The 19,818-nt window shown below is 40.0% G+C and overlaps 2 protein-coding genes and 1 pseudogene across 3 annotated transcripts in view; 2 read left to right on the top strand and 1 right to left on the bottom strand.

Moving 5' to 3' along the window:
• Ccdc126 (coiled-coil domain containing 126) overlaps positions 1-15,767 on the top strand; it is a 23,594-nt gene extending 7,827 nt beyond the window's left edge. For both annotated transcript variants that reach the window (XM_013024478.1, XM_013024479.1), the window contains exons 2-3: positions 12,727-13,091; positions 14,596-15,767. In XM_013024478.1, the coding sequence (XP_012879932.1) occupies positions 12,734-13,091; positions 14,596-14,780 (543 nt within the window). In that variant the 5' untranslated portion in view covers positions 12,727-12,733 and the 3' untranslated portion in view covers positions 14,781-15,767. The remainder of the gene's footprint in view (positions 1-12,726; positions 13,092-14,595) is intronic.
• The window catches only part of Fam221a (family with sequence similarity 221, member A), a 62,796-nt gene that overhangs the window by 7,805 nt on the left and 35,173 nt on the right, over positions 1-19,818 (top strand). The window lies entirely within an intron of this gene.
• LOC105991761 lies at positions 1,894-3,058 on the bottom strand (annotated as a pseudogene).

The raw sequence follows: 19,818 nt of genomic DNA, 5'->3' as shown, positions 1-19,818 counted from the left end.
TTTTGGTCTGGTCTTGGGGCCTGAACTCTGGGCCTGGGTGCTGTCCTTCAGCTCTTCAGCTCAAGGCTAGCGCTCTACCACTTGAGCCACGGCGCCACTTCTGGCTTTTTTCTTTTTGCTTATGTGGTGCTAAGGAATCGAACCCAGGGCCTCAGGCATGCAAGGCAAGCGTTCTACCACTGAGTCACCTTCCCAGCCCTAGATAAAGTTTTGTACTAATTGTCCTGACTACAATCTTCCTGCCTCCACTTCTAGTATATAGTCATATGCTACCATGCCCAGCTAAAATTTATTATTAAATACTTTTGTAACACCTTTGTAATACTTCAAATTGTGTAAAGTATATTTGAAATCTAAGTTTAAATTTATAAGTTAATGAGTAGTCCACATTATCTTCAAGATTTTTGGATCATTGCACTAAACCATCTTTACTATCTTCTGATTATATTCTTTTAAAGCAAAACAGAAGAAAGCCTCATTTAATAGTACAATACTACAATTATCTCAGCATTTACAAACACAGTTTTTCTAGTGGAGGTAAGGGAGGTAGTGTGGAAGTGCTTACTAATTGCTTACTAGCCTCTGTGGGAGATGGGCAGTGGTCTAAGGCAAGTTATTTTTGTTCTTCAGGACTTGGAACTTAACATGGAATCAAGGCTCACATACATGACTGAACACCATGGCATATAAATCGTTTGGTACAAAGTCATATCCTGTGGGACCTAGAAAATTAATGTGGGCTAGAATAAAATGACGATGTTTCAAAATCCTGTTAGCGGAGTTAGCGTTTAAATTGATACTTTCTCTGGTGTCCTTTTGGCTGTTTGGAAGGTGATCTATTCCCATTAACTGTGTGCTGTTATGCCATACTCTGGATAATTTTTTTTTTTTTTTTTGGTAGGTTGTGAGACTTGGGCTCTGGGCCGGGGCGCTGTCCCTCACTCTTCAGCTCAAGGCTAGCATTCTACCACTTGAGACATAACGCCACTTCCACTTTTCTGGTGGTTTATTAGAGATAAGGGTTTAATAGACTTTGCTGCCGTGGTTGGCTTTGAACTGCAATCCTCAGATCTCAGCCTCCTGAGTAGGATCACAGGCGTGAGCCGCTGTCGCCCAGCAGGATAATTCTTTTGTCATATAGTACCATTGAAATACTTCATGATATCCACAAATTCTGAGTAGAAACAGCCCAAGAAAACTAGTGAGAAGAGTTTTATTTAGGTCTATTAAATAGCTTCTGTATTGACTCAAGTTACCCAGTATTAGTGCCATTGTTGTGTTAGTGCTTAGTGCTAATAATAAAGATTCATTTTTACTAAGTAGTTTGATGTATCATATAGGTACTATTGTCCCCATTATACAAGGTTGTCAAGCTTGGGAAATAAAATAACTTGCTCAAGATTGTGAAAGGGCTGTCTATAACTTGGTGATAGAGTGCTTGTCTAGCATATGAGATCCTGGGTTCGGTTCCCAGAAAATCAGTCAATAAATAAAAAATTGTTAAGATACAAGTTATAACCTATATTCAGCCTTGAATTTGGAGGTAAGATAGAAATGAGAATGATACTCTCTATAAAGAGCTAACATTTGAGCCGGGCACCAGTGGCTCACGCCTGTAATCCTAGCTACTCAGGAGGCTGAGATCTGAGGATTGAGATTCAAAGCCAGCCCTGGCAGGAAAGTCTGTGAGACTCTTTTTTTTTTTTTTTTTAATACTGAACTAAATTTTATTTAAGGTAAAGCTTTACACATCCTTTTATAAAACAAAAATTCAAGTCTTCAATATCATAAAGCTATTTATAATAGGAGTTTAAAAGTAGTGGTTAACATTTTACTCTTGTAAAAATGTCACAAGAATTCAAATCATAATAACTTGGATCTTCAATGATTCAAGTGTTTTTTTTTGTTTTTGTCTTACAGAAGGGCTTGGACAGTTTTGAGACAGAATTCCTCCAGACGTGCTGCCCGTAAGTCCTCCATTTGTCCGTGCAGCAGCTCATACTGTGGGGTAGCTAGCTGCAGTTGCAAGTCCACAGTGGTTGTCTCTGTCCCTGGCTATTTTGACGAAGCCTTCTGTACCCCATTGAGCACCCCAGATGTTCTTCACAAGCCAATATTTATCATCTGGGCCATTTCCATCAGCACTGTAGACGACAATCAGAATGCCGTGATCCAGGTCCTTGCTGCTACAATTTGGTTCATAATAAATGCCTGATTCATAGAACTGGAAGGATGTATGGCTTGCATCCATAGCTGCAGAAATGGGCCCCACAGAGGCCACTGCCTTCAGCAGGGACTTCTCCCTCGGAGGGATGTCCACAAATCCAGTGTCATTTGCCACAGCATATTCAGGATTGTACTTACACTTACCATCCTGGGCTTCATATGGATAGGATTTCTCAGAGTCCAAGCCTTTATCTTCCTTGACATACTGGAAGGCAAAGTCCATTAAGCCACCGTTGCAGCCCTGATTGCCTTGAGGATAAGAGCAGTCCACTAGGTTCTGCTCACTGAGGGCAATCAGTTTGCCAGTCTTCTGGAACATCTGTCCTTCCAGGGCTCCAGTCGCACTGAAAGCCCAACAAGAACCACACTGACCCTGGTTCTTCACAGGGGTCACATAGCCTTTTTCTGTCCAATTCACAGATTCAGGGGGCTTAAAAAATAGAAGTTCCTGAAACATTTTCCCCTTCTTGTGCTTTGAATTCTGAAAGTCATTCATCACCTGTCTGAATTCTTCATTGGTCATGTCCCCAAAGACGTTCATTTTCATGGTGAAACCATGTCTGCCTAGGCTGTATTCCCCCTTATGAATTTCAATCAATTTCATGTTCTTTTCCCAGACTGCTCTCCTCCATCCTTCTTCATTCGAGCCATATAGTCTCCTGTGCATTGACTTCCACTGGTACCACTTTGTGTCTAAGTTCTGGTCATGTTTTGGAGTAGCTGAGGCTATTCCCAAGCAAAAGGCAGCGAGGAACAGTGAAAGATTCATGGTTCAAAAACCTGGTGCGGCAGCCGCTGCGCAGGTGCACTCCGCAGGCGCAGCTTCTCTCAGGTCGCCCGGGGTCCAAGAATCCAAGTGAGACTCTGATCTCCAATAAACCACTAGAAAATCGGAAGTGGTCTGTGGCTCAAGTGGTAGAGGGCTGGCCTTGAGCTGAAGAGCTGAGGGACAGTGCTCAGGCCCAGAGTTCAAGCCCCATGACTGACAAAAAAAGAAAACAAAAAAACAAAAAATAAAGAGCTAACATTTAAGCTAAGCAACTTACAGAAAACCATGGAAAGAAGGAAGCCACAGGAAGAGCATTCTAAGCTGGGAAATAGCAGTCATAGACAGCCTGAGGTCAGAGAGAATTTTGTATGTTTTGTCTACTGTGGTTAGCAAGCCTAGAACAGAAAGATGAGTACAAGTACGATTACATAAAGCCTTGTGTACTGTGTTAAAGCATTCAACTTATTCTGAGTGTAATGGGAAATGCTTCTACCATATTCCTATTGCTCCCCTCCTCCCTTGAAGGAAGGTTTTAATTTGCATTTCCCTAGTGCTGGTGGTATAGGACCTTTTTTTATTGGCACATTATGGACTCAAATCTGAAGTTTGTTTTTAAAAGGGTATTTGGATTGCTTTGAGGAGAATGGGTTGAAGTGAGTTGGAGAGGAATCTAGAAAACTACTTGAGAAGCAGTTATAGGAATGAGCTGGAAGGGGATAGTACGTGGGCCACACACTGTTGCCTTCTGTCAGATCTGTAAAGATTTTCAGACATCTCATTTTGAGTGTGTCTCCTCTCAATTTCTCTATACTTGTGCCACGCAGACTTTAATTCCTTTTGTAATTATTTCAGTTGTGTGAGAACTGTCTCCTCGGAGCCCTGAAAATATTAAGGAGTTTTTTCTAGGTCAAAATGATGATAAAAGTGATGATGATATGTTGTTGTGAAAACTCTCCAGGTATTACTTTGCAGTGAATTTGAGGTTTTACTTTTATTTATATTATTAGTTGACAATGTAATGACCTAGAAGTTAGGATCAAGAAGTATTTAGTTCATAGATCATTTTGGAAGAACTCTATAATAAATATAGCTATAAACCCTCAGTGACGGTGTTAGCCTCTCATACTTCTAGCTAGTGGTTCTCTGCCTAGGTAGCCTTCCAGGGGCTGGGTCAGTACTTGAAACATAAGGACTGAGAAGTTCAAAGTGCAAGATCCTCTATCCTTTGCAGCTTTGAACAACCCCAGAAAGACTAGATTTGAAATCTCCTATTTCTTTTTTTCTAAAGATCCAGGAATGTTTCTAATCACTCAATGAAAAATATATATAAGTAAACCACCCTAGAATTCAAGCATCCTGTCTTGCTTTCTTTGCTGTATGAGATCACAGACACAGATCTCAGAAAACACAGTGGTCCATTCATATTGGTGGTAGGGATTAAAGTGGCACCAGTGGAAATGACTTCTGCATCCCACCTTCATGCTTGCCTAGTACAAATAAGGCTTTGTCTGTTCTGGCTGAAGAGATTTGGGTTCCAGCAATGGTCACCTGTTTCTGTCCTTCTCACCCTTTTCCCTTCAAGATTATTATTATTTTTTGGGTCCGGTCATGGGGCCTGAACTCTGGGCCTGGGCGCTGTCTCTCAGCTCTTCAGCTCAAGGCTAGCGATCTACCACTTGAGCCACAGCGCCACTTCCGGCTTTTTTCTTTTTGCTTATGTGGTGCTGAGGAAAAAAACCCAGGGCCTCAGGCATGCAAGGCAAGCGCTCTACCACTGAGCCACCTTCCCAGCCCTCCCTTCAAGATTATTATGGGTGGTCCTAGCAGCAGGATTCCTGAGTCATACATGATAAATTGATTTATAACTTTGAAGTTAGACACCTTAACAGCAGCTATTATTGCTGCATTTTTACTCATGAAGTATGAGCTTTTGACAGTAGTTCTATTAACTTTGCTGTCAGTTGAAGAATAATGTAGTGTTTTAAAAATACGAATGCCCACTGAAGATGTAGCTCAATGGTAGAGCACTTTCCTGTTGTATGGGCAGTGTGTGTGTGGCGGGGGGGAGTTGGGGTTGATCCTCAACACTGCATTAAAATCAAGCAAAACCATCCAACCAATTTTTTTAATTTTTTATTTTATTGTAAAGATGCTGTACAGAGGGGTTATAGTTACATGAGTAAGGCAATGAATGCATTTCTTGTCAAACATTGTTACCCACTCCTTTCTTTTTCTTCCCTTCCCACTTCCCTCCGCCTACTTCCCCCAAGTTCATTTCCAACATAGTGTCTTATGAGTATCATTGTTGCATTGGGTCATCCTTTGTTCTTTTTTCAGCATTTTGTTATTCTCCTTCTCTTCCCCAAATCACAAGACAAATGTATACACAAGAAGCAGGGTACCAGAATCAAGGACAGTGATCTCCAGGGATAGACCAATGGCAAAAGCAAAATGAAATAAGTAAAAAGAAAGAATTAGATACAGTACATTGATGACAACAAGGTCAACCACCAAAAATAACCTGTTGTTTCTATGTCTTGGAGTTCATTTAGGTTATCATCACTATATGGTCATATGTACATAGCTATTGAGCTAATATGATCCTCTGCTAGGACTATCCTAGACATATACTAATTATTACAAATGAGGGAAACCATGGAGCCTATGTTTCTTTGGGTCTGGCTTACTTCACTTAATATGACTTTTTCCGTCTTTCCATTTCCTTACAAACAGGGTGATGTCATCCTTTCTGATGGAAGCATAGAATTCCATTGTGTATATATACCACATTTTTTTGACCAATGCATCTATTAAGGGCCATCTGGGTTGGTTCCATATCTTAGCTATGGTTAAATAATGCTGCAGTGAACATAGTTGTGCTGGTAGCTTTAATGTGGCTTTGCTTGTGATCATTTGGATAAATGCCCAGAAGTAGAATTGCTGGATTGTAGGGAATTCTATGTTCAGTCTTTTGAGGAACCTCCAGACTGCTTTCCAGAGTGGTTGAACCAGCTTAAATTCCCACCAGTGGTATTGTAGTGTTCCCTTTTGGCCATATTCCTGCCAGCATCTGTTATTATTTGATTTCTTGATAATGGCTATTCTACCTGGGGTGAGGTAGAATCTCAGTGTGGATTTGATTTGCATTTCTTTTCTTTCTTTCTTTCTTTTGTGTGTGTGTGGGGGGGGGGGGTCTGGTCATGGTTCTGAACTCTGGGCCGAATGCTATCCCTGAGCTCTTCAGCTCAAGGTTAGTGCTCTACCACTTGAGCCACAGCGCCACTTCCAGCTTTTTTTTTCTGCTTATGTAGTGCTGAGGAATCAAACCCAGGGCCTCATGCATGCAAGGCAAGCGCTCTACCACTGAGCCACCTTCCCAGCCCAAGATTTGCATTTCTTTTATGGCCAGCGATGTTGAACATTTCACATGTATTTATTGGTCATTCTTATTTCCTCTCCAGAGAAGTCTCTTTTTAATTCTTTTTTTTTGGGGGGTGGGGTTCGGTCCTGGGCCTGAACTCTGGGCTTGGGAGCTGTCCCTCAGCTCTTCAGCTCAAGGCTAGGGCTCTACCACTTGAGCCAGAGTGTCACTTCCGGCTTTTTTTTTCTGCTTATGTAGTGCTGAGGAATTGAACTCAGGGCCTCATGCATGCAAGGCAAGTGCTCTACCACTGAGCCACCTTCCCAGCCCTCTTTTTAATTCTTTAGCCGAGTTATTAACAGGATGGTTGTTTCTTTGGCGATTTGTTATTGGGGGAGTTTAAGTTTTTGAGCTCTAGGTACTATACATATATATATATATATATATATATATATATACATATATATATAATTTACTTATATATATGTATGTATGTATAATTTATTTATTTTTGTTGGTGGTGGGGCCTGAACTCTGGGCCTGGGCACTGTCCCTCAGCTGTTCAGCTCAAGGCACAGCACCACTTTGGCTTTTTCTGCTATGTGGTGCTGAGGAATTGAACCCAGGGCCTCATGCATGCAAGGCAAGCGCTCTACCACTGAGCCACCTTCCCAGCCCTAGGTATATTTCTGATATGAGTCCCTTGTCTGTTGTATGGCTAGTGAAGATCTTCTCCCAGTCTGTGGGCTTTTTGTTGATCTTGCTAGCTATGTCCTTTGTCATGCAGAAGAAGCTCTGCAACTTAATGCAATTCCACTTATTCAGCCTTTCTTTGATTTGTTGTGTTTCTAGATCTTTATTTAGGAGGGTTTGACCTGTGCCAAGGAGCCCTAGTATATCCCCTATCCCTTTCTGTAATAATTTCAGGGTTCTCTGCTTTTATCTTGAGGTCTTTGATCCATTTGGAGTTGATTCTGGTGCAGGGTGATATATAAGGATCTAACTTCAGTTTCCTACATGTGTATAGCCATTTCTGCCATACCATTTGTTGAAGAGGCTATCTTTCTTCCCTCTGATGATTTTGGCTCCCTTATCGAAGATTAGGTGGTGATAGGTCTGTGGGATCATGTCTGGGTCTTCAGTTCTATTCCATTGGTCCTCAGACCTGTTCCTGTGCCAGTACTAAACTGGTTTTTGTTTTTTTTTTTTTTGTTTGGTTGTGGGGCTTGAACTCTGGGCCTGGGTGCTGTCCCTGAGCTCTTCAGCTCAAGGTGAGCACTTTACCACTTTAGCTACATTCTCACTTCAGTTTTCTGGTGGTTAATTGGAGATAAGAGTCTTATTTTCTTTTTTTTTGGTCTTTTGGTACTGGAGATCGAATCCAGGACGTTGCACTTGCTAGGCAAGTGCTTTGCCACTGAGCTACATCCCAGCCCATGAGATAAGAGTCTTATAGATGTTTCTGCCCAGGCTGGTTTTGAACCGTGATCTTCAGATCTCAGCCTCTTGAGTAGCTAGGATTACTGGCATGAGCCACTGGAGTCTGGCTTAACCAAATAATTTTTAAAAACTGCTGCCTAACTTATCCCCCTGCAGGCTACTTTAATTAGCAAAGCAGGTGACTTGGCACTGAGATTAAAACAAACAAAAAACCCTTTCTCTAGGTGATTTAATGTGTAGCATTCCTGAAGATGACACCAGAGGCAGAATCATGTCTTTTTAGAAATCTTAGTCACTTTTCCTAGCCGGCTATTGTTTGGAATTGCTTGGGGAAATGAATCCTTAGAATATTTTTAAGCTTTCTTTGGTAGCTTCAAGTTCTCATCAAAGCCTTTGAACTGCTCTGTCCTTTGTCAGGAATCTGCTAGCTGGGAGCAATCTTTTGATCTAGGATGTGGTTTTCTTTTTTGTTAGTTCCCCTACCCACTTTCTTCCTTGGTGTCCTTTCTGAATTCCCTGGTATAGAGTTGGAATAGCCATCCTCTTCATACAGACTACTCCCCTTAAATAGATAAGGAACTGGGGGCTGGAAACCAAAGATATGTTTCCTTTGTGCCCCCAGGGCCTTGCATTCTTGCTGGGGTTTTTCTATTCTTGTCTGGTGCTCTGCCATTTGAGTCACACCTCCACTTCCTGCTTTTTTGTTGGTTAATTGGAGATAAGCTGTTCTGGGGTACTGCTGACTCAGACCCCAGTCCTCAGAGGTCAGCCTCCTGAATCCAGCAGAGGTATGTATAGTTAAAAAGTCCAGTCTCTTCTTGATCCTGGTTGGCCTTTATGTCACTTTATCCCTTGTGGGGATCTGGGAAAGTTATCACTTCATCCTTTAATTCTGATACTATTGCCTTATCTACCGGCTTTTGGCTGTTGTCTTCCTTTGGGCCTTTTTGTTACTTAATGATGAGAGGACTTTGCCTGTTTTCACAGCAGTTTATCTTGTATTGCAAGCGCTTATCCTTCTTGGAGCCCAAGGTAAATATGAATTGAAGGTTGCTGGAGATTGACTCAGATCAAAGGACAGATTGGATTTGAAGGTGAATTGAAGTGCCCAGCTTTGTATTCTGCTTTTAGTGAACTTGTGGCCCAGCCAAAGCAACTGTTAAGCTACTACCGTGTACAGTTTTACTTACCACCATGAGAAATCATATAACAAACACAGATACTGGAGGCATGTCTCTAGTGGTAGAATACTAGATGATCAAGCAAGCTGAACAAGTGTGAAGTCAAACCTTGGTGCTGCTAAACAAATACCCAATCCCTCCTGCAAAAAACAAAAACAGAATTAACAACCAAAAAGAAAAACAATAAAAGTCCCACCAAATTGTAAAACATAAAATGCCCGCTGTAGTTGTCCTTGTACAACATAATTTGTTGAGGGCAGTGCTAAACAGACTTGGTCCAGTGTTCATACTGGGAAGACCTTACCTTCATGAAGGCTTCTTTTCTGGGTCTGATGCTACTGTTAGACCTTTTATAGTCAGAGCAATAAAGGGGAACTTGATTTAATATTTGCAACTGAGATCTTTGGCCCATTGTATTGAGAATCAATAGGTTTAAACTAGGGTCTTTGTTTCCTGGGATTTATTATTTTGGAGTAATATCTTTTCCATCTGTGCCTTCACCTTACCCTACTACTACTAGCAGTGTGTAAAAACTTTCTCCTCTTCTTTTCCCTCATCCTCACTTAGACCCTTTGACTCACTCTCTTCTGTCCTTGAGATGAGGATCTCACTCCTTAGCCTAGGCAAGTCTCAAACTCATTATGCTCCTGCTTTAGCTTCCCAAGGTGCTGGTATTACAAGGTGTGCACCACATCAGCAGAAGTGTGTTTTCTTTCTGTCTGGTACTATCATTTATCCTTTAAGCCGAGTGTATGGTGGAGAGTGGTCTGCCATCCTTAAGCTTGAGCCTACTTGGTACAAGTGTCCTCTCATGAATGAGCATTCCTGTGTTTGAAGTCTGATTTTCCAACCTCCTCTTTTCCAACCTCCTCTTACCTTACAGTCTTCTTTTTTTTCTGACCAATGTCATTATAGTCTTGGGGTTTGCTACTTTCATAAAGCTTGGAAAATCTGTGAGTTCTAATAGGAATTTCTCTAAAGGGAAGGAAAATCCTGAGTGGAGATAAAAATTCCAAACTTTTGGACTTTTAGCCCTTATCAAAGTTTAGGCAACGGAAGTCAGTTGGCATGTGCCAAATCTGAGGGCAGATTAAGCATTAATTTGGTTATCTTTAAGATAAGAATAGTAATAATACTTTCTTTTTGGAGTTACTGCAAATATTAACTGAAGTAATCTTTTTGTGAAATGTTCAGCCTCAGAATTAGGCACATAATAATAACCCAGTGAGTTTCTGCTGCTGCTGTTTTTTGTTGTTGTTTTTTGCTTTTATTTTATTCTATTTTCTCCCTTTCCCAGGCTGGCTTAGAACCTCAATCTTTTAGTCCTCAGATCTCAGCCTGGTTCCTCAGTAGCTAGGATTATAGGCATGAGCCATCAGTGCCAGGAAACTGTTGCTTTATTACTATGGGTAAGTCCTGGGGTTAAATCTTGTGCCTCTTGCTATCCAATTGCTATGGTGTTGGGCAAGTGAGTTAACTTGCATTTCCCTCAGTTTCTCCCCTGTTCCAGTAGTATGGATAGTGTAAGGATAAAGTACGTTAATTCATATTGTTAGGATCCATCTGGTCACCCCAGGGACCAAGCAGAAGCAGGCATGCACAGGAGAAAGATTATTATAAGGTTTATTAGAGGGGCCATATCTTCTCTGGAGAGGGAGCAATGTGGTGCCTGCTCCTATCTGGGTGGATAGCTCTGGGGCTAGAAGCCATGGGGCCTGGGGCCAGGTCCATGCCCAGGTAGGCCTGGGGCCAGGTCCATGCCCAGGTAGGTCTGGGGCCAGGTCCATGCCCAGGTAGGTCTGAGTAGAGAGGGGAGTGGCCAGCTATGTGATGGGAACTCTAGGGCGGGGAGGAGCTCAGGTTGGGTAAAGTGAGGACTGGAGGTAGGGATAACGCTAACACATATAAGATGACTGCCCTCAAGGATTTATTCTGTGAATGGTAAATAAAGAAATATATAGGAATAGAAGACAATTTGAAAATGAGTTAATTTGTAATTTTTGTTTTTGGTAGGTCATGGGGCTTGAACTTAGGCCAGGGTGCTGTCCATGAGCTTCTTTGTACTCAAAGCTAGTACTCTACCATGCACCACTTCCAGTTTTCTTGTGGTTTATTGGAGATAAGAGTCTCACAGACTTTCTGGCTTGGGGTTAGCTTTGAATGGTTATCCTCAGATCTCAGCCTTCTGAATAACTAGGATTACAGGCATGCATCACCAGCACCCAGCTAATTTGTATTTTTTAATATAGTTATCACTTGTCATTCTGTTTTCTTTTCTTTTCTTTTTGCCAGTCCTGGGGCTTGAACTGAGGGCTTGGGCACTGTCCCTGAGCTTCTTTGGCTCAAGGCTAGCACTCTACCACTCCAGCCACAATACCATTCCGGCCTTTTCTGTTTATGTGGTACTGAGGAATTGAATCCATGTCTTCATACATGCTAGGCAAGCACTCTACCACTAAGCCACATTCCCAGCCTAGTCATTCTTATAATGAGCTTTGGCAGGATAGGTATACTTCCACAAGAAAAGATGGGTGTTGATGGAGTTCTAGGATGTATTAGAGATTTGTCAAGGACTGTGGGTTGTTGGGTTGCATAGTGGGATAGGATAGGTGAATTGACAGGGTAGAAAATTCCCCCTTTTCCTAGGGTTACTTCATTCCTATTAGTAATACTTTCTAGTGACTTTTTCAGATGTTGGCACACTAGGTCCAGTTGGTGTCTCACATATGTAATCTCAGTTACTAGGGCGATAAGATTCTAGAAAATTTTAGTTAGATCCTCTCCCAGTTTCAACAAACAAGTTGTGTATGGGGGGACACCCCTGAAATCTTAGTTAGCTAAGTGGGAGGCCTAGGTGGGACATGTGTGATGTGAGGCCAGCCCAGACAAAAAGTACAAGACCCTATCTGAGAAGTAACTAAAGACAAAAAGTTGGGGGTCGCCAAGTGGTAGAACCTGCCTAGCAAGTGAAAGATGCTGAGTTCAAAAATCTAGTAATAGCAACAACAACCACAAAGTGTTGTCTCATGTTACTTATATTGTAGGAAACTTCTTTTGTTTTTTCTTTTTTATTTGCTGGTGGTATTGAGGGCCTTGTGCTTTCAAGGTAGGTGCTCTACCATTGGAGCATATCCTCGTTAATTAGACAAGCCTTTTGATTTTCCAATATATTTTCCCTTTCTAACTTTTATTTTAGTTTTTGCCATTTTGTTCTTTAGGAATAGCTTGTAGATATTTAGGTTAATGACAGACTGAGATCTATAAATACTATATATCAACGGATTTATAAATGAGAAAGCATGATTGAGAGCTTTATGACCATAGTGGCAAATTTTTCAGGTATTTTTAATGAGTTCACATTTATTTGTAGTTTAAATTTTGAAAGGATATGTACATTAAAGTGAAAAAAAGACTAGAAAGTTTATTTGTGGTTAAGAAGATTGTCAAGAAAGCTGAGGTAGGGCTGGGAAGGTGCTTCAGCGGTAGAGTGCTTGCCTCGCATGCATGAGGCCCTGAGTTCAATTCTTCAGCACCACATGAACAGAAAAAGCATAAGTGGCACTGTGGCTCAAGTGGTAGAATGCTAGCCTTGAGCTGAAGAGCTCAGGGACAGCGCCAGGCCTAGAATTCAAGCTCCATGACAAAAAAAAAAAAAAAGTAGTTCCAAATCAAAACTATAGGACATCTTATTTATTTATTTTTTACTGATGTAAGTTAAGACTAATTTCCTTTTTTTCTTAACTTTACAGACAGTATATGAATGGAGACAGTCTTGCTGAAGATGGAGCAAAAACATTGTTAGAAGATTCTTTTCTTCCTCCTTTCAGAAATCTTGACTGTTTGGTGGTTTGTCTCCATCAAAGCTCTTTGATCAGGATGTTTTATACAATCTCAAGAAAAAATATGTCCCAGAAACTGAGTTTACTGTTGCTTGTATTTGGACTCATTTGGGGATTGATGTTACTACACTATACTTTTCAACAACCAAGACATCAAAGCAGTGTTAAGCTACGTGAACAAATACTAGATTTAAGCAAAAGATATGTTAAAGCTCTAGCAGAGGAAAATAAGAACACATTGGATGTGGAGAATGGTGCTTCCATGGCAGGATATGGTAAATAACTGTAGAATATTTTTACTCTTCTCTTTACTCCCATTTAAAGGAAATCAAACTCATGAATTGGTCTTTCCATGACTCTTTATTACAAATACTTACAGATGTATTGGAAAGCAGAAATCTGATATCCATGTTCATCACCCAGATCTAATGGTTGTGAGCATTTTGTTTTATCTAATTCTTTTTTTTGTTGTTCTTGTCCTGGGGCTTGAACTCAGGACCTGGGTGCTTTCCCTGACCTTCTTGCTCAAGGCTAGTGCTCTACCACTTGAGCCACAGCTCCACTTCCAGCTTTTTTGGTAATTTATTGGAGATGAGAGTCTCATAGATTTTCCTACTTGGGCTATAAGTTTGAACTGCAATCCTCAGATCACAGCCTCCTGAGTAGTTAGAATTGCAGGCATGAGCCACCAGTACCCAGCCTTATGTATTTTTTTTTTTGATAGCTATAGAGGCATCAGCAAATTTCTGAGATGGTAATAGGTAATTTTCCCTAGTACACCTAGATTAGGGGTTAGGCTACCTTTTTGTTTCATTATCAGCAAAAAGTAATGATATTACTTTTGGGGACAGACAATATAATGTGATATTCATAATATTATTCATGCAGGTAAATTCTACTGAAACCCCTTAATTTTCCAAAGAAATTAGGAGTTATTTAAATCAGAACTACTACTAGCATGCCTACTGCACTGACCAACCAGATTTCTGGTGTTTGCCTGGAACCCAGTGTGCTCCACTTGTACTTCAGTTTGTGGGGGGTCCAGGTTTCTTATTTCTCTATTTCAGTGAATCTCTTGCTTAGCTTTGCTATCTTATCTTTTTAATTTGTTTGCATAGTCTACACACTTTTTTTTTTTTTACCAACTTCTGATTCATTCAGGACTTAACATTTGAGCTTAAACCCTGTTCTGTTGTATTAGAAAAGGGTGAATTCCCTTAGCAAAGAATATTCCTTTTGGAGACTATTAAGGTGCTTCTATGGCTGGGAATGTGGCTTAGTGGTAGAGTGCTTGCCTAACATGCAAGAAGCCCTGGGTTCAATTCCTCAGTACCACATAAACAGAAAAAGCCGGAAGTGGTGCTGTGGCTGAAGTAGTAGAGTACGAGCCTTGAGCAAAAGGAGCTCAGGGACGATGCACAGGCCCTGAGTTCAAGCCCCAGGACTGGCAAAAAAAAAAGATGCTTCTATTTTTGGGAGCAGGACATGGTTTTTGAGGTAAGGCCTCACATTATAGTTCATGCTGTCCCAAACCTCTCCAACTCAGTATCCTTCTGTCTTGGCCTTCCAAATGCTTGGATTCCTGTATGTGATGCTATTGATATTGACTGATGTAATTAGGCTCTGCCTATTTGTGGTATGAGTGCATTCTCTAGTATATTTTCCCAAATGACCTAATAAATGTTCACCTTCTTCCTTAAACCATAGAGACATACATATTGAATATTGATTTCAGTGTTTGCTGTGGTTTATTCTGTTTTTTTTTTTTCTTTGCCCTAGCTGATCTGAAAAGAACAATAGCTGTCCTTCTGGATGACATTTTGCAACGTTTGGTGAAGCTGGAGAACAAAGTTGACTATATTGTTGTGAATGGCTCAGCAACTAACACCACCAATGGAACTAGTGGGAATCTGGTACCAGTAACCACAAATAAAAGGATAAGTGTATCAGGAAGCATTAGATAGCAGTTGAAGATCACCTTATGCTGCTACATCCACTGTGGATTCTATCCCAATGCAGGAATTCATCATGTCAATTTCTGGCTACCATAGAGTAATACTTTACAGTAAAAGTGCTACTCATTTTTAGGGAGTTCACTGGATTTATGGGACTAATTCTGTAAATAAAAGTTTAAACATTATTAGTTTGCTTTTGAGACAAATTTCTTTTAATGCTGTACTCTAAAGAGAGCTTGGTAACATGGTTGATGTAGTAAGCAGGTAGGTGATCTTCGTATAAATCTCTGTGTTTGAAATCAATCAAGTTGAGACAAAAATCATTTAAAAGACTTGTATTCATTTATATAAAATATTTATTTAAGTATAAATGTGCTTTTCAGACAAGTAGACAATTTTGTGATTGAATCTGTTATTTGTTCTGAGTGGATGTCACTGAGACTATTAGGAAATGTGCGTACTTACTTCCAATACTATATTTTGTTACTTAGATTATGAGCAGAGAAAGGAAGTAAAATACTGATTATATTATTTGGAAACCATGACCCAAAGAATGTCTTCATTTGCACTATCCTTCAAAATAACTGAAGGTTAATTGTATATTTTTAAAATTCATATTTGTAAGAGTGTAATCTTGAAAAGGTTAGCAGTCACTGTCTATAGCCTAGCCTAAATGTTAAAGGCAATTTCATAACATTAAAATAGTAATCTCTAATCTCATACTTAAAATTTTCTTACATATATTCTGAAGAATAAAAGCTATTTTTATGGTGATTCAAAATGAGTATTCATAATTTTTCATATCCATGAATGCTAATTTAAAAGTTTAATGCCAGTGCCTGTAGTCCCAACCGCTTGGGAGGCTGAGGCAGGGACATTGCAAATCTGAGGCTGGCCTGAGCTACACTGGAAGACCCTAGTGGAAAAAGAAAGGTTTACTGGGTGCTGTTGGCTCACACCTGTAATCCGAGCTACTCAGGAGGCTGAAATCTGAGGATTGAGATTTGAAGCCATCCTGGGCAGAAAAGTCCATGAGACTTATCTCCAATTAACCCCAGAAAACTGGAAGTTGAGCTGAGGCTCAAAGAGTGGTAGAGCACTAACCTTGAGCAAGTTCAGGGACAGTGCCCAGGCTCTGAGTTCAAAACCCACGACTGGCAAAAAAGAAAGAAAAGTTTTAACCCCTAGAGTGTTAAGCAGTTAGGAAAGCACATAACTTTTCTCCTGTTTTGGTCAGTTTTGCTTTTTTTGTATTGGTAAAGGAGGAGAGGGACTCTTAAGAACTTTGTGCTGCATAAAATTCCTTAGAAAATGTTAATATTAATTTATGTTATAAAAGAGTATCCCGCTTTATGGATTACATATTCATTCTATATAATAACCACCTAAAGTAATAAAGAACATTTAAAAAATAAATTATGAAACTTAATTATCTTTTCAGGAAAACAGCTACTGTAAACAGCACAAGAAATCTTAATCTTGGGTAATTCTAGTATAGAACAAAGTGTACCTTTATTTAAATTTCCCTTATAGCAAATTTAATTGCTATGTGGTACCCTATATTTCATAGTATTTATTCTATATAATAACTGCTTAAATGCAGCTAGCTTCTAGACTTAGATTATATTGAATTTAGTTTTAGATACTGTATTGTTCATTATTATGCTACCACAAGTAGTAGCAATAATTAAAATACTTTGTTAATATAAGTATAAAAAATACTGTTTTGTGAAACATAGCTTTCCATACTGTCTTCTGTGTATGTTTATGTGAAGAAAGTAGTTATATTGCCAGGTGAAGTCTGGAATAATTGTTGTCTCTTACTAGATGTGGACATTTTTGGTTTTGTTTTCAGGGATGAAATAAAATATTATTTGTACTTAAAAATTGTTACATGCTTTTGTCTTGAATAGTGGTTATGTATTTAATAAATGGTAAGTGACTAAAAGAATCTTAATATAAATTTTTTTGAAAGAGGAGAAAAAAAAATGGTGCCTCTTATTTTGAGTTCAGAAAACAATAGGGAGCTCAGTGCAGAGAGATAGGAACAAGTCCAGGCTGCGATTAGAGGTGGGACCTAGGATTCTACCTCACATTAAAATTTACTGGTAATTTTTCAAAAATTTGTCATTGTATTTCTGTATCAGTTAATCTTAATTAGATCTTAGCATAGAGGGCGATCATAAAGGTAGGAAAAACTTTAAATATATATATATATATATATATATATATATATATCAGAAGGTCTTTCAGTTTTGTTTTAAACACTATACTTACTAAAATATAAACATTATTTTGGGTAGTTATTGGGAACTTGAGTCTGCTTAGTCTTTAAGGAGTAACATACCTTGACATTGGCGTTAGATAGGCTGTACCCAAGCATATTTTTAGTGACAGACAACCCTCCTTTTGCATTTACAGAATCTGCCTCAACTCATTCATTAACTTCTTGGGAGATTATCAGACCTAGAGGTTAAAAGTCTAGTCCCATAGGACTGCTCTGACTTCAAATGCCAATCACAAGTTCCAGGCTTGAACAAATGGTTAAAAATTGGAGCTTCTAAGACATACTATTTGAATTAATTTGTTAGAGTGACTTATATGACTCAGAGAAATATGTTGTGTTTACCCACTTATTACAAAGGATATTTTGAAAGATTCAAATGAACAGCAGAATGGAAGAGATACTGATTAGATGGGTTCTTGGGAAATATAGGCTGTGTGCAGGCCTTTCCTGCCCTCACTGACTACCACCCTCCAGGTTCCATGGGTTCAGAAGCCTGGAATCTTTCCCAATGCTGTCCTGGGGATTTTAGAGAGCTTTATTAGATAGATATGATTGATTACAACATTGGTCATTGGTGGTCAATTCCCACCTTAGTCTCCTCTACATTCTTGGACTTCCAACCCTCTTAGTTACCTAGTTGTTTCCCCTGACAACTATCCCCCAATCCTGAGGCTGACAAGGAGCACATAGTCACCAGTCATGTCATTACTATTCAAACAGACACCACTTTCTATGCCTAGGGTTTTTGGGAGCTGTGTGCCAAGAAATAAGGACAAAAACTTCCCCTAAATTACCTAAGCAATGTACTGAGCAGAGTTTCCATCATTAAAGATATGTGTCACTCTTTTTCTTTTCTAATTATGATTATTCTCATCACAGTTGAACTTTTTTTTTCAGTCCTGGGGCTGAACTCAGGGTCTGGGCACTGTCCCCGAGCTTTGTTTGCTCAAGGCTAGCACTCTTCCACTTGAGCCACAGTGCCACTTCTTGTTGTTTTTTTGTTTGTTTGTTTTTTGTTTTTGTGGGTCATGGGGCCTGAACTTTGGGCCTGGCACTGTCCCTGAGCTCTTCAGCTCAAGGTGAGCATTCTACCACTTGGCCACAGCGCCACTTCCCATTTTCTGGTGGTTTATTGGAGATAAGAGTCTCATGGAATTTCCTGCCTGGGCTGCTTTGAACCATGATCCTCAGATCTCAGCCTCCTGAGTACATAGTATTACAAGTGTAAACCACTACTTTGCTAGTTTTATTTGTTTTTGTCAGTTGTGCTTAAACTCTGGGTCTGGGCATTGTCCCTGAGTCCTTTTTGCTCAAGTTAGCTAGCACTCTATCACTTTGAGCCACAGCTCCACTTCCAGTTTTTTAGTGGTTAACTGGAGATAAATGTCATGCCTGGGCTGGCTTTGAACCATGATCCTCAAATCTCAGCCTCCTGAGTAGCTAGGATTACAGGCATGAGCCACCAGCTCTTGGCTAACTTCCAGTTCTTTAAACAGATATGTAAATTCTGCAAGTTGAGCTTCACAGCAATTTACATGGTTTGTGTTATTTGAGGCATAGAACTAAAGAATAAGGGCCCCTTACCTTACATGCTAAAACTATATGAAGATCAGTTGTTTTGTATAAATCTAAATAAAGACTACCTATCAGTTAACACCTAAGTCATTTTGTCATTTAAAGTAGATCTTTCAGTAGAATTTAGACTACCCAGCAAAGGGAGGGCCGTTAACCTTGCAAAGTCAGAGCCACTTGTCACATAATCACTACAACCAAATCATTCAAATCAATCATTCTCGTCAGTGCTCAGCTGAAGATGAAGGGAATTCCACTACATGTCTTATAAGCACTCTTCCTCTCTCACTCTATCCTGTGGCATGATCTGTCTTACTAATTGCTGCATTAACCTTTTTGAGTTACCATCTTTAACTTTCACCTGCAGAAGAATTGTCTTACTCTATTTGGATTCTCCTTTAGGCTATGACCTTGATATTTGTGCAAATCAGCTGGGAGCCATGGTAGGGCTCACCAAATTTGGTTTCCTTTTCTCAGGTATCACTGTTGGGCTTTTGCTTTGTCCCATGACTGAAAGCTGTAGTTTTATATGTGTTGTCTTGATTTTTATTTGTTTAAAGGGGAAGAGCATGTTAATTTTCTATCACTGCTATAAAACAAATTACCACAGGACTGGGAATGTGGCTTAGTGGTAAAGTGCTTGCCTAGCATGCATGAAGCCCTGGGTTTGATTCCTTAGTACCACATACACAGAAAAAGCTGGAAGTGGCTCTGTGGCTCAAGTGGTAGAGTGCTAGCCTTGAGCAAAAAGAAGTTCAGGTTCAGTGCCCAAGCCCTGAGTTCAAGCCTCAGTACTGGCACGCACACACACACACACACACACACACACACACACACACACAATCTAAGTATTCTGGCTGAAATCAAGATATTGGCAGGCTGAGGTCACATTTCCTTTCAGCTTCTAGAACTGCATTCCTTGCATTGCTTGGCTCATGACCCCTTTTCCCATATCTGAAGCCAACAGTATAGCATCTTGTTTCACTCTTTTTTTTTTTTTCTTGCCAGTCCTGGGGCTTGAATTCAGGGCCTGGACAATGTCCCTGAGCCTCTTTGTGCTCAAGGCTAGCCCTCTACCATTTGAACCACAGCACCACTTCTGACTTTTTCTGAATAGTTTAATGGAGATGAGTTACAAACTTTCTTGCCCAGGCTGGTTTTGAACTGCAATCCTCAGATCTCAGCTTC

This window comes from Dipodomys ordii, unplaced genomic scaffold (genome assembly GCF_000151885.1).
Source record: "Dipodomys ordii isolate 6190 unplaced genomic scaffold, Dord_2.0 Scaffold76, whole genome shotgun sequence".
NCBI classification, from domain to species: domain Eukaryota; kingdom Metazoa; phylum Chordata; class Mammalia; order Rodentia; family Heteromyidae; genus Dipodomys; species Dipodomys ordii.
This window is presented reverse-complemented; position numbering and strand designations above follow the sequence as displayed.